Source organism: Eleutherodactylus coqui, chromosome 10, assembly GCF_035609145.1.
Source record: "Eleutherodactylus coqui strain aEleCoq1 chromosome 10, aEleCoq1.hap1, whole genome shotgun sequence".
Taxonomy (NCBI): Eukaryota; Metazoa; Chordata; class Amphibia; order Anura; family Eleutherodactylidae; genus Eleutherodactylus; species Eleutherodactylus coqui.
Window position 1 is genome coordinate 29414618 of NC_089846.1, and position 17000 is coordinate 29431617.

At 46.1% G+C, this 17000-nt stretch overlaps 1 protein-coding gene across 5 annotated transcripts in view; it reads left to right on the plus strand.

The window, feature by feature from the left end:
• The window catches only part of GAPVD1 (GTPase activating protein and VPS9 domains 1), a 55309-nt gene that overhangs the window by 11091 nt on the left and 27218 nt on the right, over window positions 1–17000 (plus strand). For 3 of the 5 annotated variants that reach the window (XR_010786947.1, XM_066580753.1, XM_066580754.1), the window contains exons 2-7: window positions 2842–3053; window positions 5794–6637; window positions 9085–9171; window positions 11012–11146; window positions 11713–11899; window positions 13251–13331. Coding sequence is in view for 4 of the 5 variants with exons in the window: in XM_066580753.1 (XP_066436850.1) it covers window positions 2869–3053; window positions 5794–6637; window positions 9085–9171; window positions 11012–11146; window positions 11713–11899; window positions 13251–13331 (1519 nt within the window). In the remaining variant the exon portion in view is untranslated. The remainder of the gene's footprint in view (window positions 1–2841; window positions 3054–5793; window positions 6638–9084; window positions 9172–11011; window positions 11147–11712; window positions 11900–13250; window positions 13332–17000) is intronic. The other 2 variants (XM_066580756.1, XM_066580757.1) reach the window with 1 other exon arrangement.

A 17000-nucleotide genomic window follows, 5' to 3' on the forward strand; every position in this document is an offset into this window, starting at 1 on the left:
GCCAGGACCCTGGTGTGAACGGAGCTGTTGGAGGTTCACCTGTAATGAACCTACATGGATATTTTAGGGAATGACATAAATAGCAAATTCCTAATTTTATTATCATTGGACCAGCATCAGATGTCACAGCCGTCCAGCTGGGAGGGATTCAACTTCTATTTCTGCCGTCCCCTAGTATATTCTTGTAGGTTCACCAAAGGTAAGGGTTGCCCTCCATATCGCCACTGAACACTGTGACGGAGCTTTACAGAAGCCGGTGCCATGGAAAAACTGAAGATTAGTTAAAAACGATCTGATCTTGAGATGATACTAGCCACAAGTGGAGAATAACGGACATTGGGGGAACACCACCTGCTTTTTGGGTAACCTCCGGCATGAGGTATCTGGAGGCTTTATTGTCCTACTCTTGTGGATGGAACATAATAATTTAGTGCTTTTTATAGATTTTAATCCCTTTTTTTTTTTTTTTTTCCCCCCTCCTTTACTGGAATCTGCAGAAGAGGAACTCGAGTACAGAACTTATTTTGCTCGGCACAATGTGGTCTTTGTCAGAGGTTTGCAGGGTTTATGCTAAAACACTTCTTCTCTTGGTACAATCTTGTGGGAAGGGATCTACGTTATGGGACGGCGTAAGGAAACTTCTCTACTAAAGTCAACTTTTTTTTTTTTTTTCCCCCCCCGGCACTTTAACATTAATAACCTGCAATGCTGTTCTATAAGCTTACCAGGAAGGAGACCTATAGGTAACATCATTCTCTGTTCTGAATCCATGCTTTAGTCTTTGGGTCTTAACAGACGGCTTCCTCCTGCAAAAATTCAGGGGGTGGATGTTGTGGCAGTGTAAAAAGCCACATTGAATACAAAGCTTTTATGATGTATTCTACATAAGCTAGTGCCAAAAAGGTGTAATATAAGAAAGCCTAGTGTGAAAGAGGCCTTGGGGGCAACTTGTCATCCACCGCAGTCTTGGTTGGAGTCCAACAATGTAGGTATCTTCAGGGTTTCTCCTGATGGCTTCTTCCATATCTTGGCGCTTTCGCTGCCTGCTCGGAATAGGGTTGTAAATGGCCTGGTATAAATACCTGCTCAGACAAATCCCGATATAGCAGAGGGGAATATTAATTTGTACGGAGGACAGAGTAGATCTTCCCACGGCTCCGTGCAGGTGGTGAGATTCACCTTCCAGGGAAGCGGAAAACACCTAGATGTCTGGATTGGGAAACCTCGGGTGAGTATGAACTTGTTGGGCGCGGATTTCACCTTTTTTAAATGCTTCAGGAACATATTCCTTTTAGCATAAATGACACGTCACAAAATACAATATATATATTTGGAGGAAGTCTCAATTGACGGTAAATCGTTTCATACTGTACTCTCCAAGCTTCATTGGCACTACAATTGGCTCGTCAAATGGACTCCTTGGTTGACATCACTGGCCCTCTGATTCTGATTACTGAACACACCGGGTCCCTCCTAGTGGCTCATTCAATTTATTCTTGGGCAGGACAATAAGAGTAGCCCTCTTGACTATGCCTATGTGCTACTTGCAAGGTCTTCTTTCGCTAACTGAGTTCCATCAGAAAGGATGACTCTGAGGGTTCTCTATAATTGACAGCTGTCACACTTTTATGATACTTTGAGGAAGTCCTCAAACTCCATGCAGCCTTAACAGCTTTTGAAAGGTTGTGTTTGTTCCCCTTTGCTCCCAGCCACTCTTTATTATACTGGGCTCCTTCAGCTCTACCCTCCTCTTGCACAGCTTGGAATTGGGAATTGGGCACAACGTTTCACCCTTCCGACTGGTTGGTATGTTTTGCCTTCACATATAAATCGTCGATGGATACCAAGTCGTTTCCTGTTGGTACAGAGCGCCCTTGACATTGCATAAATGGTATCCGGCTGTACCGGAGAGTTACCTAGAGAAGTGGAAGGGGGGAAACTATGTCCTAAATATAGGGAGGTCGTCGCCTGATTGGGAGGTTTTTGACTTGGGTCCTCAGATTAACTGAGGAGATGACAGCCATTGCCCTCCCAGTTGTTGTGGGGCCAATGGCTATAAATAAATAATAAATAAAATAAATCTTGGTATTTGTATAGCGCCAACTTATTACGCAGCGCTTTCAGGTAATTATTACTTAATTACCCCCCACCAAGCTGGGTTCTCATTTTACCGACCTCGGAAGGATGGAAGGCTGAGTCAACCTTGAGCCGGCTACCTGACGCATGTGGGGATCGAACTTGCAACCTCCAGGTCGTAGGCGAGAGCTTACACTCTGCGCCACACGAGGGATCATTAGCACAATATCTTATTCAGGAGGCAAAAAAGTTCTATCACTGGAAACTGATCCTCCCACTTTGCAGGAGCGGTTCGCCAAGGTGTCCCTTCTATATAGAAGGGAAGAATTGTTGACACTGCTGAGTGCATGTCATGCTACCTCTATTGGGGGTGTATATCTATATATCTATATAGCGATCTCTTGAGTAATAATCTGCCTGGGTTATTCCTCACTGACAAATGCTACCTGCTGCTTTGCACTTTTTTGTGTGGTGTTCTCCCCTCCCTTCAACCCCTACCCCCAAACCCAAATTCTCTGTTTCCACCTGGGATTTTGGTTGTATCCCTGGAGTTTGTCTTTCACAGCTTATTGTAATTGTTGTATTTGTAATATCTTTTGAAAATAAAGTTTTGGGATATTAAAAAAAATGCAAATGTTGCAAAAATCCAATTGTTTTGGGAATGTGGATAGTTGCGTTGTTCTGTATAGTTGTTAAATTGCTTAATAAGCTCTACGGGATTCTTACTGATCATGCTGATTGATATGTTCTGTATGTTTTTTACAGGTCAAGCGGTTCTCATCGTGTCCCAAAATGGTGAAGCCGGACATCCACACCCTCGCCCGCCACCTCAAGCAGGAACGCCTTTATGTTAATTCAGAGAAACAACTCATTCAGAGACTGAATGCAGATGTCCTGAAAACTGCAGAAAAGCTGTACCGCACGTCTTGGATATCTAAGCAGCAGAGAATAAACTTGGACAGACTTATTCTCACTAGGTAGAGTATCTCAGGTAGTGGGGACTATTTTAGGTTTTTTTTTTCAGTGTTTTCTGGAACTTGATGGCACATCTTGTTTTAAACCCATTTATGAAACTAAAGCGTCAAAGAGAATTCACTGCACCTTGCTGATCAAACGGGGCATGACTTGTTGGGGAATGGCATAATTGGTGAAAAAGTGGAAGCTTAAAGGGAGCCTGTCGCCTCCAAGCAGCACCATAAACTAAGTCCTTGTGCTATGCCGGAAGGTGACGTGGAGCTGGGGATATATTTTATTAACTGGCCTGCTCTCCCGTTCTCAAGCTGTTCCCCGCTAAAGTCCATGTGGTGTGAAAATCCGACTCTTTTCAGATTGCCGTGTGTTTGCTCTCCCATAGACTTCTAGTACAGGCTCTCAAAGTTGAGACCATTTGGACGCAAGCTAAGCCAACTAATAGGTGGTATAAAGTTAGGCAAAAAACGGGTAAAGATGTGCTAATTGTATCATCCAGCATGAGCTACTGTGATACATTTAGTGCCTTTTTAGACTGTCTAAAGGTGGGTTTAGACAGAAGGACGATCGCTCAAAATCATTTTGCATAAACTTCTAATTGGTACTAATGCTTATTAGTACCAATTAGTAGCGTGTGAGCCTATTAGTACTAATTAGTAGCTTGTGAACCTTCATGAGCTGAATGTATTCAGAGGACCACCCGCTGTTCTCTGAATAAATTCCTTTTGTTCTGCCAGCAGGGCTGACAGCTCAGAACAGGTGATACAATGCAATCAGCTGTTATCAGCGCTGCATGGCAGAACACAGCATGCGGTCCGTCTTATCAGCTGTTCTGCTGAAGATGGTCGTTCGGGAGAAAACTGAAGGATGGGCGCATTTACCAGCAATGATTATTGCTCGTAAGAAGGCTTTTGAGCAAATTATGAGCAATAATCATTGTCTAAATGGGCGTTAGTTTGCATCGTGTATCTATTATGATTAGTAAATCTGCCAAATTGCATTTTTTAAATGCAGGGCAATAAACGTATTGAGCGTCATGGGAGCAAAATGCCGTAGTCAGAGCATGCTTTGTTTTGGGAAAAGCAGATGCTCCTCAGAATGTCACTCATACAATGCAACTTTCTTTGCGTGTTTCTATATTACAGTATATAAAAGTTAGATCTAGCGAAGGCAAAACTCGACAAAAACGTTGTCAAACCAGCCTGATGGTGGGGACGATGCTACATCACAGTTCTGATTTTAAAATGGTTCTGAGACCCCCGTACTGTAGGGTTTTGGAGCACAAAATGTAAATTGAGTTAAAGCAGTCCTTTGGGCCAGAGGGTGAAGCGATGGCTGTAGATTATCTTCTCGGCCGTCCCTGCGTTCTGTCAGTTATAGGTGTTGTTTTTGGGCAGCCAACGTTGCTGCCTCCATTTTCGATCACCACTATGGACTGGTCTGTGATTGGCCATCGCTGATCATGTGAGCATTGCGGGCCAATCATAGAGCAGTTATAGTGCATTGGTAGTCCTAACATTAGCAAGGCTCTTTGTGATAGTCCAAAGACGGCAATGCCCACCTTATCTGCCTGAACGGTGAGGCAGCCCAGAAGATCTACAGGTAATATACATGCTCTGGTCTCGGGACAGAATTTTCTCATTAAACCGACGGCTTGTATAATACTTTGTGGGCATCTGCTTTCTTGAGATGGGGGATATCTAGGACTTTTACTGTTGAGGACAGATCATCAATTGTTGATAGTCTAGAATTCCCATTGATCAGCTGACCTGCTGTCAGTTCGGACAGCGCTGAACGCTAATGCTGCTGTCCGTATTGCAGTGGCCTGGTTTGATACGGCAGGCAAAACTCCCATTGAATTAAATAGGTCATCAATAGTAAATTCTGGACAACCACATTCATGAATTGGACATGCCTCTGTTTCTTGGGTCACTATCCTACTGTAGTAATTTGTGCCTAATTAACTTTCCATGTGCCAGTTTTTAGCTGCAAATTAATGGTCTAACCAAGAGTTGACCTAAGTAATATCAAAGTATATAACTTCATGCATGGTGGCCCATATCCATCACAGAACATGCACCACTATGATAAATTTGGTGCATCTTGTTATTGCCTGGTCCAAGTGTTAATTCAGACGGAATCGGGATACTCGGGCCGCTGTATTTGGATGCGTTGTGAATTCTGAGCTCCTATTCCATGTAGCGATCACTATATTAGGGTGAATTCACACGAACGTATATCGGCTCGGTTTTTACGCCGAGCCAATATACGTTGTCCTCGTGTGCAGGGGGAGGAGGATGGAAGAGCCAGGAGCAGGAACTGAGCTCCCGCCCCCCTCTCTGCCTCCTCTCCGCCCCTCTGCACTATTTGCAATGAAAGGAGGTGAGGCGGGGGCGGGGCTACGTTCTGAGAATTAGCCCCACCCCTGTCCCACTTCTCCCCGTTGCAAATAGTGCAGAGGGGCGGAGAGGAGGCAGAGAGGGGGCGGGAGCTCAGTTCTTGCTCCAGGCTCTACCATCTCCCCCCCCCCCCCCCCCCCCCCCCCCCCCCCCCCCCCCCCCCCCCCCCCCCCCCCCCTCCCTGCACACGAGGACAACGTATATCGGCTCGGCGTGAAAACTGAGCTGATATACGTTCGTATGAATGCACCCTTACTCTTCATGATCTACACCTCAACCTTCTCTTCTCATCTATCAGTCCGTTCGTTTCCGGCCTTAACTATTTCACCTCTGATTTTATTTTTCCTAGTGCTGAAGCATCACCCGCAGAATGTTGTCAGCATGCCAAGGTGCTGGAGGACACCCAGTTTGTAGACGGCTACAAACAACTAGGATTCCAGGAGACCGCGTACGGCGAATTTCTAAATCGACTTCGGGAAAACCCAAGGCTAATTGCATCTTGTCTTGTAGCTGGGGAGAAGCTCAACCAGGAGAACGCGCAGAGCGTCATACACACGGTCTTCACATCGCTCTATGGTAACTGTATCATGCAGGAGGATGAAAGCTATTTGCTCCAAGTATTGCGCTATTTGATTGAGTTTGAGTTAAAGGAAAGTGACAACCCTCGCCGGCTGCTCCGGAAAGGGACTTGTGCCTTCAGCATCATCTTCAAACTTTTTTCAGAGGGACTCTTCTCGGCCAAGCTCTTCCTAACGGCGACCTTACATGAACCCATTATGCAGCTACTAGTTGAGGATGAAGATCATCTGGAGATAGATCCAAGCAAGGTGACCGAGCGCTTCTCTCCAGCGCAGCAGGAGAAGTTATTTGGGGAGAAGGGTAGTGAGCGGTTTAGACAGAAAGTCCAGGAAATGGTCGAGTCCAATGAAACCAAGCTAGTTACACTGGTCAACAAATTTATTGGTTATTTAAAGCAAAATACCTACTGCTTTCCACACAGCCTTAGGTGGATTGTATCTCAGATGTACAAGACTCTATCATGCGTGGAAGGCCTGGATGTCGGTGAAGTAAGGTCTATGTGCACCGACCTCCTACTGACGTGTTTCATCTGCCCAGCCATAGTCAATCCCGAGCAATATGGGATTATATCGGACGCTCCAATCAATGAAGTGGCTCGATTCAACTTAATGCAGGTACGTAGATTATGTTGCATCTTTTCAGCTTATTCTGTTCTATTTCGTGGGCTGCATTCACAAGAACATATATCGGCTCGGTTTTCACGCCGAGCCGATATACGTCGTCCTCATGTGCAGGGAGGGGCCGGATGGAAGAGCCAGGAGCAGGAACTCAACTCCCGCCCCCTCTCTGCCTTTTCTCTGCCCCTCTGCACTATTTGCAATGAAAGGAGGTGAGGCGGGGGCGGGGCTAAGTTCCGCAAATTACCCCCAGCCCCGTCCCGCCTCTCCCCATTGCAAATAGCGGGGCGGGAGCTCTGTTCCTGATCCTGGCTCTTCCATCTGGCCCAGCGTAAATAGCTGCTTATTTACGTTCATGTGAAGGCAGCCTTAAGTGGAGAAAATCGGATTCTACCTCATTGCTTTTTTTTTTTTTTTGTTTGTTTGCCTTCCTCTGGATCAACATTGGGGGGGGGGGGGGGTAATGGGCTGAACTGGATGAACAGATGTCTTGTTTTCAGCCTTCCATACTATGTTACTATGTTTAAAAGGGTTTTCCAGGCATATTTACTATCGATGACCTATCATCAGGATAGGTCCTCAATAGTTGATCGGCCAGGGTCTGCCGCTCAGGTCCCCGACTGATTAGCTGAGTGGGCGTATGCTGTCAGCGCCACACTAACAGAGGTTGGAGTGGAAGCCTCTGCGCCGACCTCCCATTCAGTGGCAGGTGCCTGTAAGTGCAGGCATGGCTCTCAATGAAATCAATGGGAGCCGTGCCTGCAGTTATAAGCGTCAGCCACTACACAGAGGTCGGAGCGGAAATCTCCATGCCGGCCATTACATAAGAGGTCGGTGCGGAGGCTTCCGCTCTGACCTCTGTTATTGTGGCGCTGACAGTATGCACCCGCACAGCTGATCAGTCCCTGGCTGATCGACTATTGGTGACCTAGCCTGTTGATGGCTCATCAATCATATTTATGCCTGGAAAACCCCTTCAAATATATGCTGTGAAATCTGCTTGTGGCGCTTACAGTTTTTGGCGCTGATATATAGCAGCACGTTTCTCTCCTTGCAAATTTTAATAAATATCTGTGCTGCAAGTCCTCAGTTTTCTCAACAGTTGTGCCTGATTTACATGAGGACCAAAATAGCCCATTAAAGGTGAAAACCTCCCATCACTTCTGTGAAGTAGCGATCCCCAAGAGCACCAAAGGATCAGCAAATGTGTCACATTGTTTTCAATGCGAAACCTCATATTGCTCCCGCGTGCACGGTGCGCAATCTGTTTTACTGTCTCATTGAGAACCATGGGCGATACGTTCCAACGAACACGAAGATAAGATATGACATGATTTACACACTGTGGTTGACTCCATTCATGTAAATGGGGTTCATATTCGCGGGAGTTTTGTGCATCTTGCAAAGTGTATGAAACCGGCCTTAAGGATTCTTTGCAAGGCCCAATGCTCAAGCAAGAATGTTCGCTTGCCCAGTCATCGGGCCTTGTGAAATTACTGCTGACAAACGAGCATCCTTCATGCAGCACACGACGGGAGATCCACTGATTGGGACAAAACGTTATGGCGGATGCACGATCACACATACAATTCTTTATATCGCGTACATTCTGAATTGGCCTGTATGAAGCCCGGAAAAACAAGCGCCAATTTCTTTGATCGGCACTTGTTTTATGGCTAAAATTGAACCATCTAACAGGACCCGTAGGGCGTGCTGCCTAGATTCTGCTGCAGACTTGAATCCTCATTCATTTAGACCAGATTCACACGGCGGATGCACGCGGCTGCATCGGGCGGCGGATGCACGCGGCTGCATCGGGCGGCGGATGCACGCGGCTGCATCGGGCGGCGGATGCACGCGGCTGCATCGGGCGGCGGATGCACGCGGCTGCATCGGGCGGCGGATGCACGCGGCTGCATCGGGCGGCGGATGCACGCGGCTGCATCGGGCGGCGCATGGCTGTCTAGTGTCCACGGACATGTTGCATGTCCTATTCTCATCCATGAAACTAAGCGAGAATGGGACATGCAGCGATTTAGCTTTTCACACGGATGCGTAGATCGGATCACTGCGCCAAAATTGATCACAGAATTTTGGATCTAAAAAGTCAGTGGTAAAAAAGAGCATTTTTGCTTTGTGGGGGGGAATAAAGTGGTTAAACATGGAGACACATAGAAATGATCTGTCTTTATGCAGCAACGAGGCGTGACTGCGGCCGATCGTATCTACAGATACCTTCCACGCTTCCTCCGTTGTGATCCAGCGTGACGATCCCTGCTAATAAATCTAATCCGCAGTTACTCCTTCTCTTTGATATTGTGTCAAAGAAGGCATTATACCGAAGGCTCAATGCGATTCCTGTTGGCAGCATCCCATGCAGTCGGCGAGTACAGCTGATCTGCGTGTAACAAACCAGTCATTCAGGTCCTTCTCTCTTCTTCCAGGTCGGCCGCCTCCTGCAGCAGTTGGCTCTGACGGGATTTGAGGAAGCGGATTCGCGCAGCAGGAACAATCTCAGTAAATTTGACAAAGTAAGTAATGTAGTAGATCGGCAATGACTGAAGACCTGAATCCTCAGCAGGTAGTTCCTTCTGTAGGAGAACACTTGTATCTGCATTGTGTAAAATGGGAGATCCAAGGGTAAAGCAACCGCGCCAAAAACGTCATAGAGGAACAAGGCACTGAAAAATGGCTGGTAAATGTAAACCGAAGAAAAGCGTCGCCCAAAGTTTCCGTCTGCAGGATTTCTCTACACAACCCTGAAACCGTCTTGAAGAAAAACCAAGAAATCGCTGGTATTAAATTAGTTGTTCACGGTTAAAAAAAAGTGACTCTGTTTTGTCTAAAACAGCACATATCTGTCAACGGGTTGTGTTGTAGTGCAGTTCAGCCTCATTCACTTCAGTGCATATGAGCTGCAATACCAGGCACAACCTATTGACAAGAGTGGCACTGTTTCTGGAAGAAATCAAACATGTATTTCTAAACATTGACAACCCACTTTTAATTTCTTTCTGATCCCTTTCATTTTTGCACTGGCTGAGAGGATGTGGCTTTGCAGGGTAGGTTTAATAAACCAAGCTGGGCCTCTAGTTTCTGCTGCAGATTTACATATGAAGCTGTTGCAGAGGCGCCCCATTCGGTGGAGCTAATTCACATGTGGCCGTGTCACTTTTTCCTTCTGTGACGTGGCTTTGAAATCCATTTGCAAGAAGAAAAAAAAAGGTCTCTGCCTTATAAACTGTCATTGGTCACTTTTTCAATTGCATGGGATGTAGATTTCACATTGATATGGTGCAAGATCTGCACGTATTCCATGTCAATAAAGCCTAAGAAGTTTTCTTTTGCAGCCATGAAAGTCGGGAATGTATCTGCAGACACCGTATTCCAGATGAGGTCTGACCAAGGAAGAGCAGAGGGGGATAATTACCTTGTGTGATCTAGACACCATGCTTCTCTTAATACATCCCAGAGAACTGTTTGCCTTATTTGTTGCTGCATCACACTATTGACTCATGTTCAGGCTATGATCTATTAGTATATCTAAGTCTTTTTAATATCTGCTGTTGCAAATACAAATTGATTTACTAACAGGGAACATCTATTATTTGTAATCTGTTTTGTCCTAGAAGTACCATAAACTATTAAAGTGCTCCTAGGACAGGGAATATGGAGGGGGTCCAGGGGTGTACTTTTTAAATGTGTTTGTCGCCATTCCTTTGCTGTCAGTCCTGAAGTCGGCGATCTGTCTGTAAGTCTGACTTTCTTCTTCAATCAAGTGCATATACTCCCATAGAGAACAGTAGGTCTATGTGTATTGGCTGGAGAAAACACTCACTTGGGCCGAGCACAGACTTCTAAAGGTGATGGCAAGGCAACGGGGAGCAGGTTAAATATAAGCAGCACACCTGAACTCCACGTTCCCTGTTCTAAGAGCACCATAACTTAGTTTATGCTGCTTATCAGACATGACGGGTCCCCTTTTTAAATGCTCTATCTTCTGCTAGTATCTATATTGGGCTACATTCACATGGGCGAGTGCAATATTGGGCCGAGAATCTGGGCCCGATTATCGCGCTTGCCAACATGCGTTTTTCACACCAATGCTAAGTGTTTTTCATTAGACCCCCTTGCATCGCTTCTGTGAAATTGCGATCCTCAGGCGCGTGTTTCACGTATGTCAGATGATCACAAGTGTTTCCTATTGAATGGGAAACATCACATCGTACTTACATGTAGTGCCATGCAATTTCTTTTAAGGTCCGACTGAAAACAACGGGTTCATATTCATGTGTCTCGTGACGCACAAAACTAGTGTGAGCTTCTCGCCCGTGTGACTGTAGCCTCAGTGTTATTTCTCTCTCTCCCTAGGCCTGTGTTGCTGCTTTCTTGGATGTCGTTATCGGAGGCAGAGCGGTGGAGACGCCCCCGTTATCGTCTGTAAATCTCCTGGAAGGGTTAAGTCGCACGGTGGTGTATATGACGTACAGCCAGCTTGTTACTTTGGTGAGTACCTGTTTTGTCTTCACTAATTTCTCACTTATTGCCAAGGAAAAATGACTTAAGGCGCTATCATTCAATAACAAAGCTAGTGTCATGCTAACCGGCCACCAGCTATTAACCCTTTGCAATCCAATTTTAGATTCAAAGTTTCCTAGGGGGCTTTGTCTTTCTGCCATTTATACAATGGCGCCATCTGCTGGCTAGAGCCAGTACTGCGGTATGGGACATGCTGGAGAGGCCCCGAAACAAAAGAGCGGCCAGTAATCTACAGTAAGAATACCCTGCTGGACATCTTTCGACATCTGACCTGTGTACAGCCTTCAATCAGAATGTCTTTGGACGTCAGACAGTGGATTGGAAAGGGTTAATTATTTATTTTCTTCTTGCAGCCTCTTGGTCAAATTTTCAATAACTATGGATGAAATGTTTAACCAACTACAGGCGTCCAAAGCCTACCATAGTGATTATTGGTCCCCGGGTGGGCGTCACGATTTTGGTGTGCTGTATGTGGCAGTCTGTAATCCGTGTCGGTGACTCCAGTTAAGTCTAGTCTTGCTTCTCCCTTACAGCTCGGGTTCTCGCGTAGTGTCATATCTGGTGATCAGCTGCGAGAGGAGGATAGAATGGCCCTGGAAAACCTTCTAGCTACAGTGCCGCAAACCAAGCCAGGCAGGAACCATGACAGTACTCCTTACAGCACCCCCCAGCTGTCCCCTGCCACTACACCAGCCTGTAGGAAGAACAGGCTCCCTATAGGTAAGTGTGACGTCTCAGGATTGATGACTTGTTTTTTTCCATGTGTTTTACCGGTCTGCTTTAATTAAAGCCGTACTCCCATTTTGTAAAGTGATGGTATATGACTAGGATATGCTAGCCCTTTATGATCGCTGGCCATCTGACCGCTTGGACCGTCACTGATCCTGAAAATGAAGGGGCATTTAACACTAGTGTACTGGGTGTCCCCTCCACTGGTTTTCCTATACAGTATGGCGGTCAGCAGCATCACTGTACAAGAAAAACATTGAATGGGACACAGATCTGTTTGCCAGAGGTCAGACCCCCACCAATCATAAAGTGACGGTATTCCTATATATCTTTTGCTAGGATATGCTATCCCTTTATGATCGCTGGGGTCCTATCTCTGGGAATCTACGCTTACCCTGTACATCTGGCTGTGTAGATAGGGAAAAATAGTGACGATGAAACACCTATCCTTCGACTGCCCTCTCCCTTCCCCGATAGAGTGAAAACAAAGCTGGAGAGAATACGAGGTTTCCAATTGAGTGTAGAAGTAGAAAAACTAATATAAAAACAAAGTACTAAACAAAAACTCGCACTTTGGACACTACTCCCAGGAAATGCCAAAATTTCCATAAATGTAATGGTTCTCCAGTGCCACCAGCGTCAAGCCATGATGGAAATGGGAAAATCTTGTCCAGGAGAAACCAATTGCTAAATATATTTCAGTGATAGAAGAAACACCACCCAGGGCTGCTTGGTGGACCCATTTATCAGAAATGTCCATATCGGGAGATGCATCCAAAAGTATTTATTGAAGCACATAGCGGTATACAGTGCATACGGTAAGTACTTGATGAAGACCCCAGAGAGGGTTGAAACACGTCGTACTGTGTACCACTCTATGCTTCAATAAACACATTTAGATGCATCTCCTGGCATGGGAGGTTCTGGTATATGGGTCCACTAAGACTCCATACTGCATGATCCAGTGTAAGTCTGGCCAGACGTAGAGGTGATTGTGTTTCCTCTTGGATTTGATGTCCTTGGTACTTGGGTGACGCTTCCACGACTCAGAATTGTCACAAATTGTCCCCCTCCCTTACTTGTAACCCCTTCCCACCTCCACAAGAGTTATTGAGTAGTGTTGTCGTTGTCTCATAAGACTCTGTTCACGTCCTTGTCCAGGCTCCGGTTTATAAACTAAGCCATATTGCTCTGCTGGACCCCTTCGACTTATAATGGGGTCTTCTGATTTGACAGGGAGAGTAGGGCTGCATGCAGGTGTTTTTTTTTTTTTAAGTTGGATGTTAAATTCATGATCTAATTACATTCTTTCTTTTGCAAACTTAACTGATTCACCCCCTAGGACAGCAGCTCGCGGCCATGACAGTCTGGGACACGTCTGCTTCCAATATCTCCGCTCACATAAACCTGGTGACTCCCTTTGGTGTGTAATGAGGATATCCTTCTGTAATGAAGAGCGCTTCAGCCATTTTGTCATGTGACTAAGCTTGGTGGAAAAGCATTAGTGTTAAATCTCACTCGTTTGCCCGCAACGCACGTCCATTCCACCTTCCATTCTCACTAGCAGCTCGCTTCCGTCTCATAATGCATCGAAGCAGAAAGCCGTTTTATTTTAACCCATTTCTCCTAAGTTCGGTCAGGATCCAATCTACTAATTGGTGAAATATTTATGGCTGCGTGAAAGCGGCGGAATACAATACGAATGGGGTTATACAAAACCGCATTGTCTGTAGATTTCGGCCTTTGTCATGTTGTACGTGCTTTTTATCCAGTTTTATGGCCAAATTCACAGCATAAATCTATCAAATGCAGACTTAGCCCAAGGGGTCACACAGACGAGGGGATTTCATTTTGACATTGACTCCAACAGTTAAGGGGTTTTCCCAGGGGAGAATACTATTGATGATGTATCCTCTGGATATGTCGGTCATAAATAGTTGACTGTCTGGGGTCCGACGCTCGGGATTCCGACCAATCGGCTGATTGTGCGCCTGCTGACATTACACAGGGGTCGGATTGGAAGCCTTTTCCTATAATATGATCTGGTCCGTTTTTGGTATAGAACGCACAGTTTTCCTTCTAGCTCTAAGGGAGAGGTAACCTGCTGGTGACAATTGGACTTCTGGAGATGCAGCCTGAATATTTTGACCCCATGCGTGAAATCTCCCTCTTGAGGAGAAGCATGGCATATGCCCACTGTTCTGCCTAGAGGGGTAAAGATTTCTCCTTGGGGTGAGCACCTAGTAGGTGTGAAGAGACTTAAAGGAGATGTCCCGCGCCGAAACGGGTTTTTTTTTTTTTAACCCCCCCCCCCCGTTCGGCGCGAGACAACCCCGATGCAGGGGTTAAAAAAACCACCCGCACAGCGCTTACCTGAATCCCGGCGGTCCGGTGACTTCAATACTTACCGCTGAAGATGGCCGCCGGGATCTTCTACCTTCGTGGACCGCAGCTCTTCTGTGCGGTCCACTGCCGATTCCAGCCTCCTGATTGGCTGGAATCGGCACGTGACGGGGCGGAGCTACACGGAGCCCCTCTCCGGCACGAGCGGCTCCATAGAAGAAAGCTGAAGACCCGGACTGCGCAAGCGCGGCTAATTTGGCCATCGGAGGCCAAAAATTAGTCGGCACCATGGAGACGAGGACGCCAGCAACGGAGCAGGTAAGTATAAAACTTCTTATAACTTCTGTATGGCTCATAATTAATGCACAATGTACATTACAAAGTGCATTATTATGGCCATACAGAAGTGTATAGACCCACTTGCTGCCTCGGGACATCTCCTTTAAGCCCTTTTTTACATTATTCTGCAATTCGCTCTATAGATTGAACGGTTTGCACGATAATTGTGCCGTGTGAAAGACGGATTGGCAATAAATCGCTGATCGAATCTTTCATGCAGACCATAAAATCATCATTGGTCTGCCGCTGCATCGTTCAATTTAAAGAGGCATCTATGACTGCCTGCCTGCTTACTGTGAATGGAAGTTGACTGGCTGGAACATTCGCCGGACTGCTCTGCCTCCATTCACTGAGCGTCGCTTTCCCCCTGTGTAAAAGCTTGAGAGCAATCATCACCGGGACGGCTGATGGACGCATTAGCATCTAATGGTCATCCCAGGCCATGTATGGTCCTCTATGCAAATAGAAAGCTAGAACATGGTCTCTACAGTGTTAAGGCTGATATAGGCACAATGATTCTCGCTCAAACATCGCTCAAAGCCGTCTTTAGAGCGATAATCGTTGTGTCTAACTGCACTGACATCGTGCAATTTTCGTTAAGGAATCGCTGATCATTCTCTTTCAGCGTGCTGAAACAACGATGAGCCTAATCAGGAGTTCACAGCGGGATACAGCTGATACTATTGTTTCAGCTGTATCCCGCTCCGTGAACACAGGCGGGGTATGAAGAACAGAGCTGTCCAGCTGTGTTCTGCATACCCCGCTTGGAGCGCTCAGCTGTATACCAGCTGAGCGCTCCGAGCAGAGAACAGCTGGATGCAGAAGACAAGCGGCCTCACTTGTCTTCTGTATACCCCGCTCGGAGCGCAAAGTGATCGCTCAACGTTTGAGTGATCACCATACGCTGTAAAGGCACACAATGATTATCGCTCAAAGGTCTCTCAAAAGACATCTTTTGAGCAATAACCGTTGTGTCTAAACCAGGATTAAGGCCTGTTTAAAGATCAGACATTGATTTGCAGGAATGCTGCCTTCCAACAGGTGGCGCTGTGGAGGCATTGTTCCATCTTTCCATTTGCTTACATTGCCTAAAGCAAATGCATTATAAGTCTCCTCACACCTACTAAGTGCTCCCCCTAAGAAAACACTTAACCCCTTCTGACCCACATCATAAGCCTCTCACCCAGCCACTCTGATGAGGGGCAAAAACTTTGAAACAGTCTCTTATCTTTTACTTCTGGAGAAGACTTTTGGATTTGGCTCATATTTCCTGTAATTGTTACAAGGCCGGTTAAAAGATCTAACATTGACTTGCAGGAATGCTGCCGTCTAATCGATGGTGCTGTAGAGGCATCGTTCCATCTTCCCATTTGCACTGTTCTGCCTGGCATGCTCCTTGGCACTATTGAATTGACCTGACTTGGCAGCCATTCATTCCTCTTGTGAAGTTATGGCTGCCAAGCTTGGTTTACATCTGGCTTCTCTCTTCTAAAGCTCATCACCCCGCAGCAGGCGCCTGAGTTATCCATCACGTGCATGTGTCCATGATGTGCCATTTATGTATACAGGACTGCAGCACTGCCAGTACTTGGACACCTCTACTGTATATCTGTGTGCCCGCTTCAGTACGTCTGCATCAGTCTCTGTGTTTTATTGCATTGCTGTGTAGATGGATTCTTCTTTTTTTCATGTATTTTGTAGATCTCGCTGACACTTAGATGACAATCCTTTCTGTTGCACCAGACTAATCGGAAGTATGGAGACGGACAAACGTTAATATGATCACACTATTACTGCTATTGTTGGCCGGCTTCACTGCTCCCCGTTCACATAGGAGGGATGTGTAGTCGACCAACGGACATTTTTATGCTTGCTAAAAAGACATGATCGGCCCACGAATGAGCATTTGCTCGTTCGTCTGCTGGTTGGTGGCCCTTTTTACACAGCCCAACAATCAGACAACTTTTGCGCAAACATTCTTACCTTTTTTATGCCTTTTTTGGGGCTTATTTATTTTTTTTTACAGGCCAGCAATGTTGTAATGAGCACCGATCAATAAAACGTTTTGATGGGCACTCGTTCACTGCCAAACGTACATGGCAGAGGATCCCCTGTGTGCGGATCGATGATCGTGTGTCTCCATAGGGCTTTCACAGGTCGGCTGCACATCTCACGGTTAACACACGGACAAATGCAGCCGACTAGCAAGCATTTTTATGCTTGCTAAAAAGTCTTGATCAGCTGATTGTAGAAGGGTTTGCTTGTTCGTTGGCTGATCGTTTGCATATTAACGGTCCAGTTAGTGGGTAATCGAACATTCATGCCCATGTAAAAGGGCCTTTTGGTTATACCTCTTTTTGAATGACTGCCAATCATTCCTGCTAAAGGCCCATTTACATATACAGATATC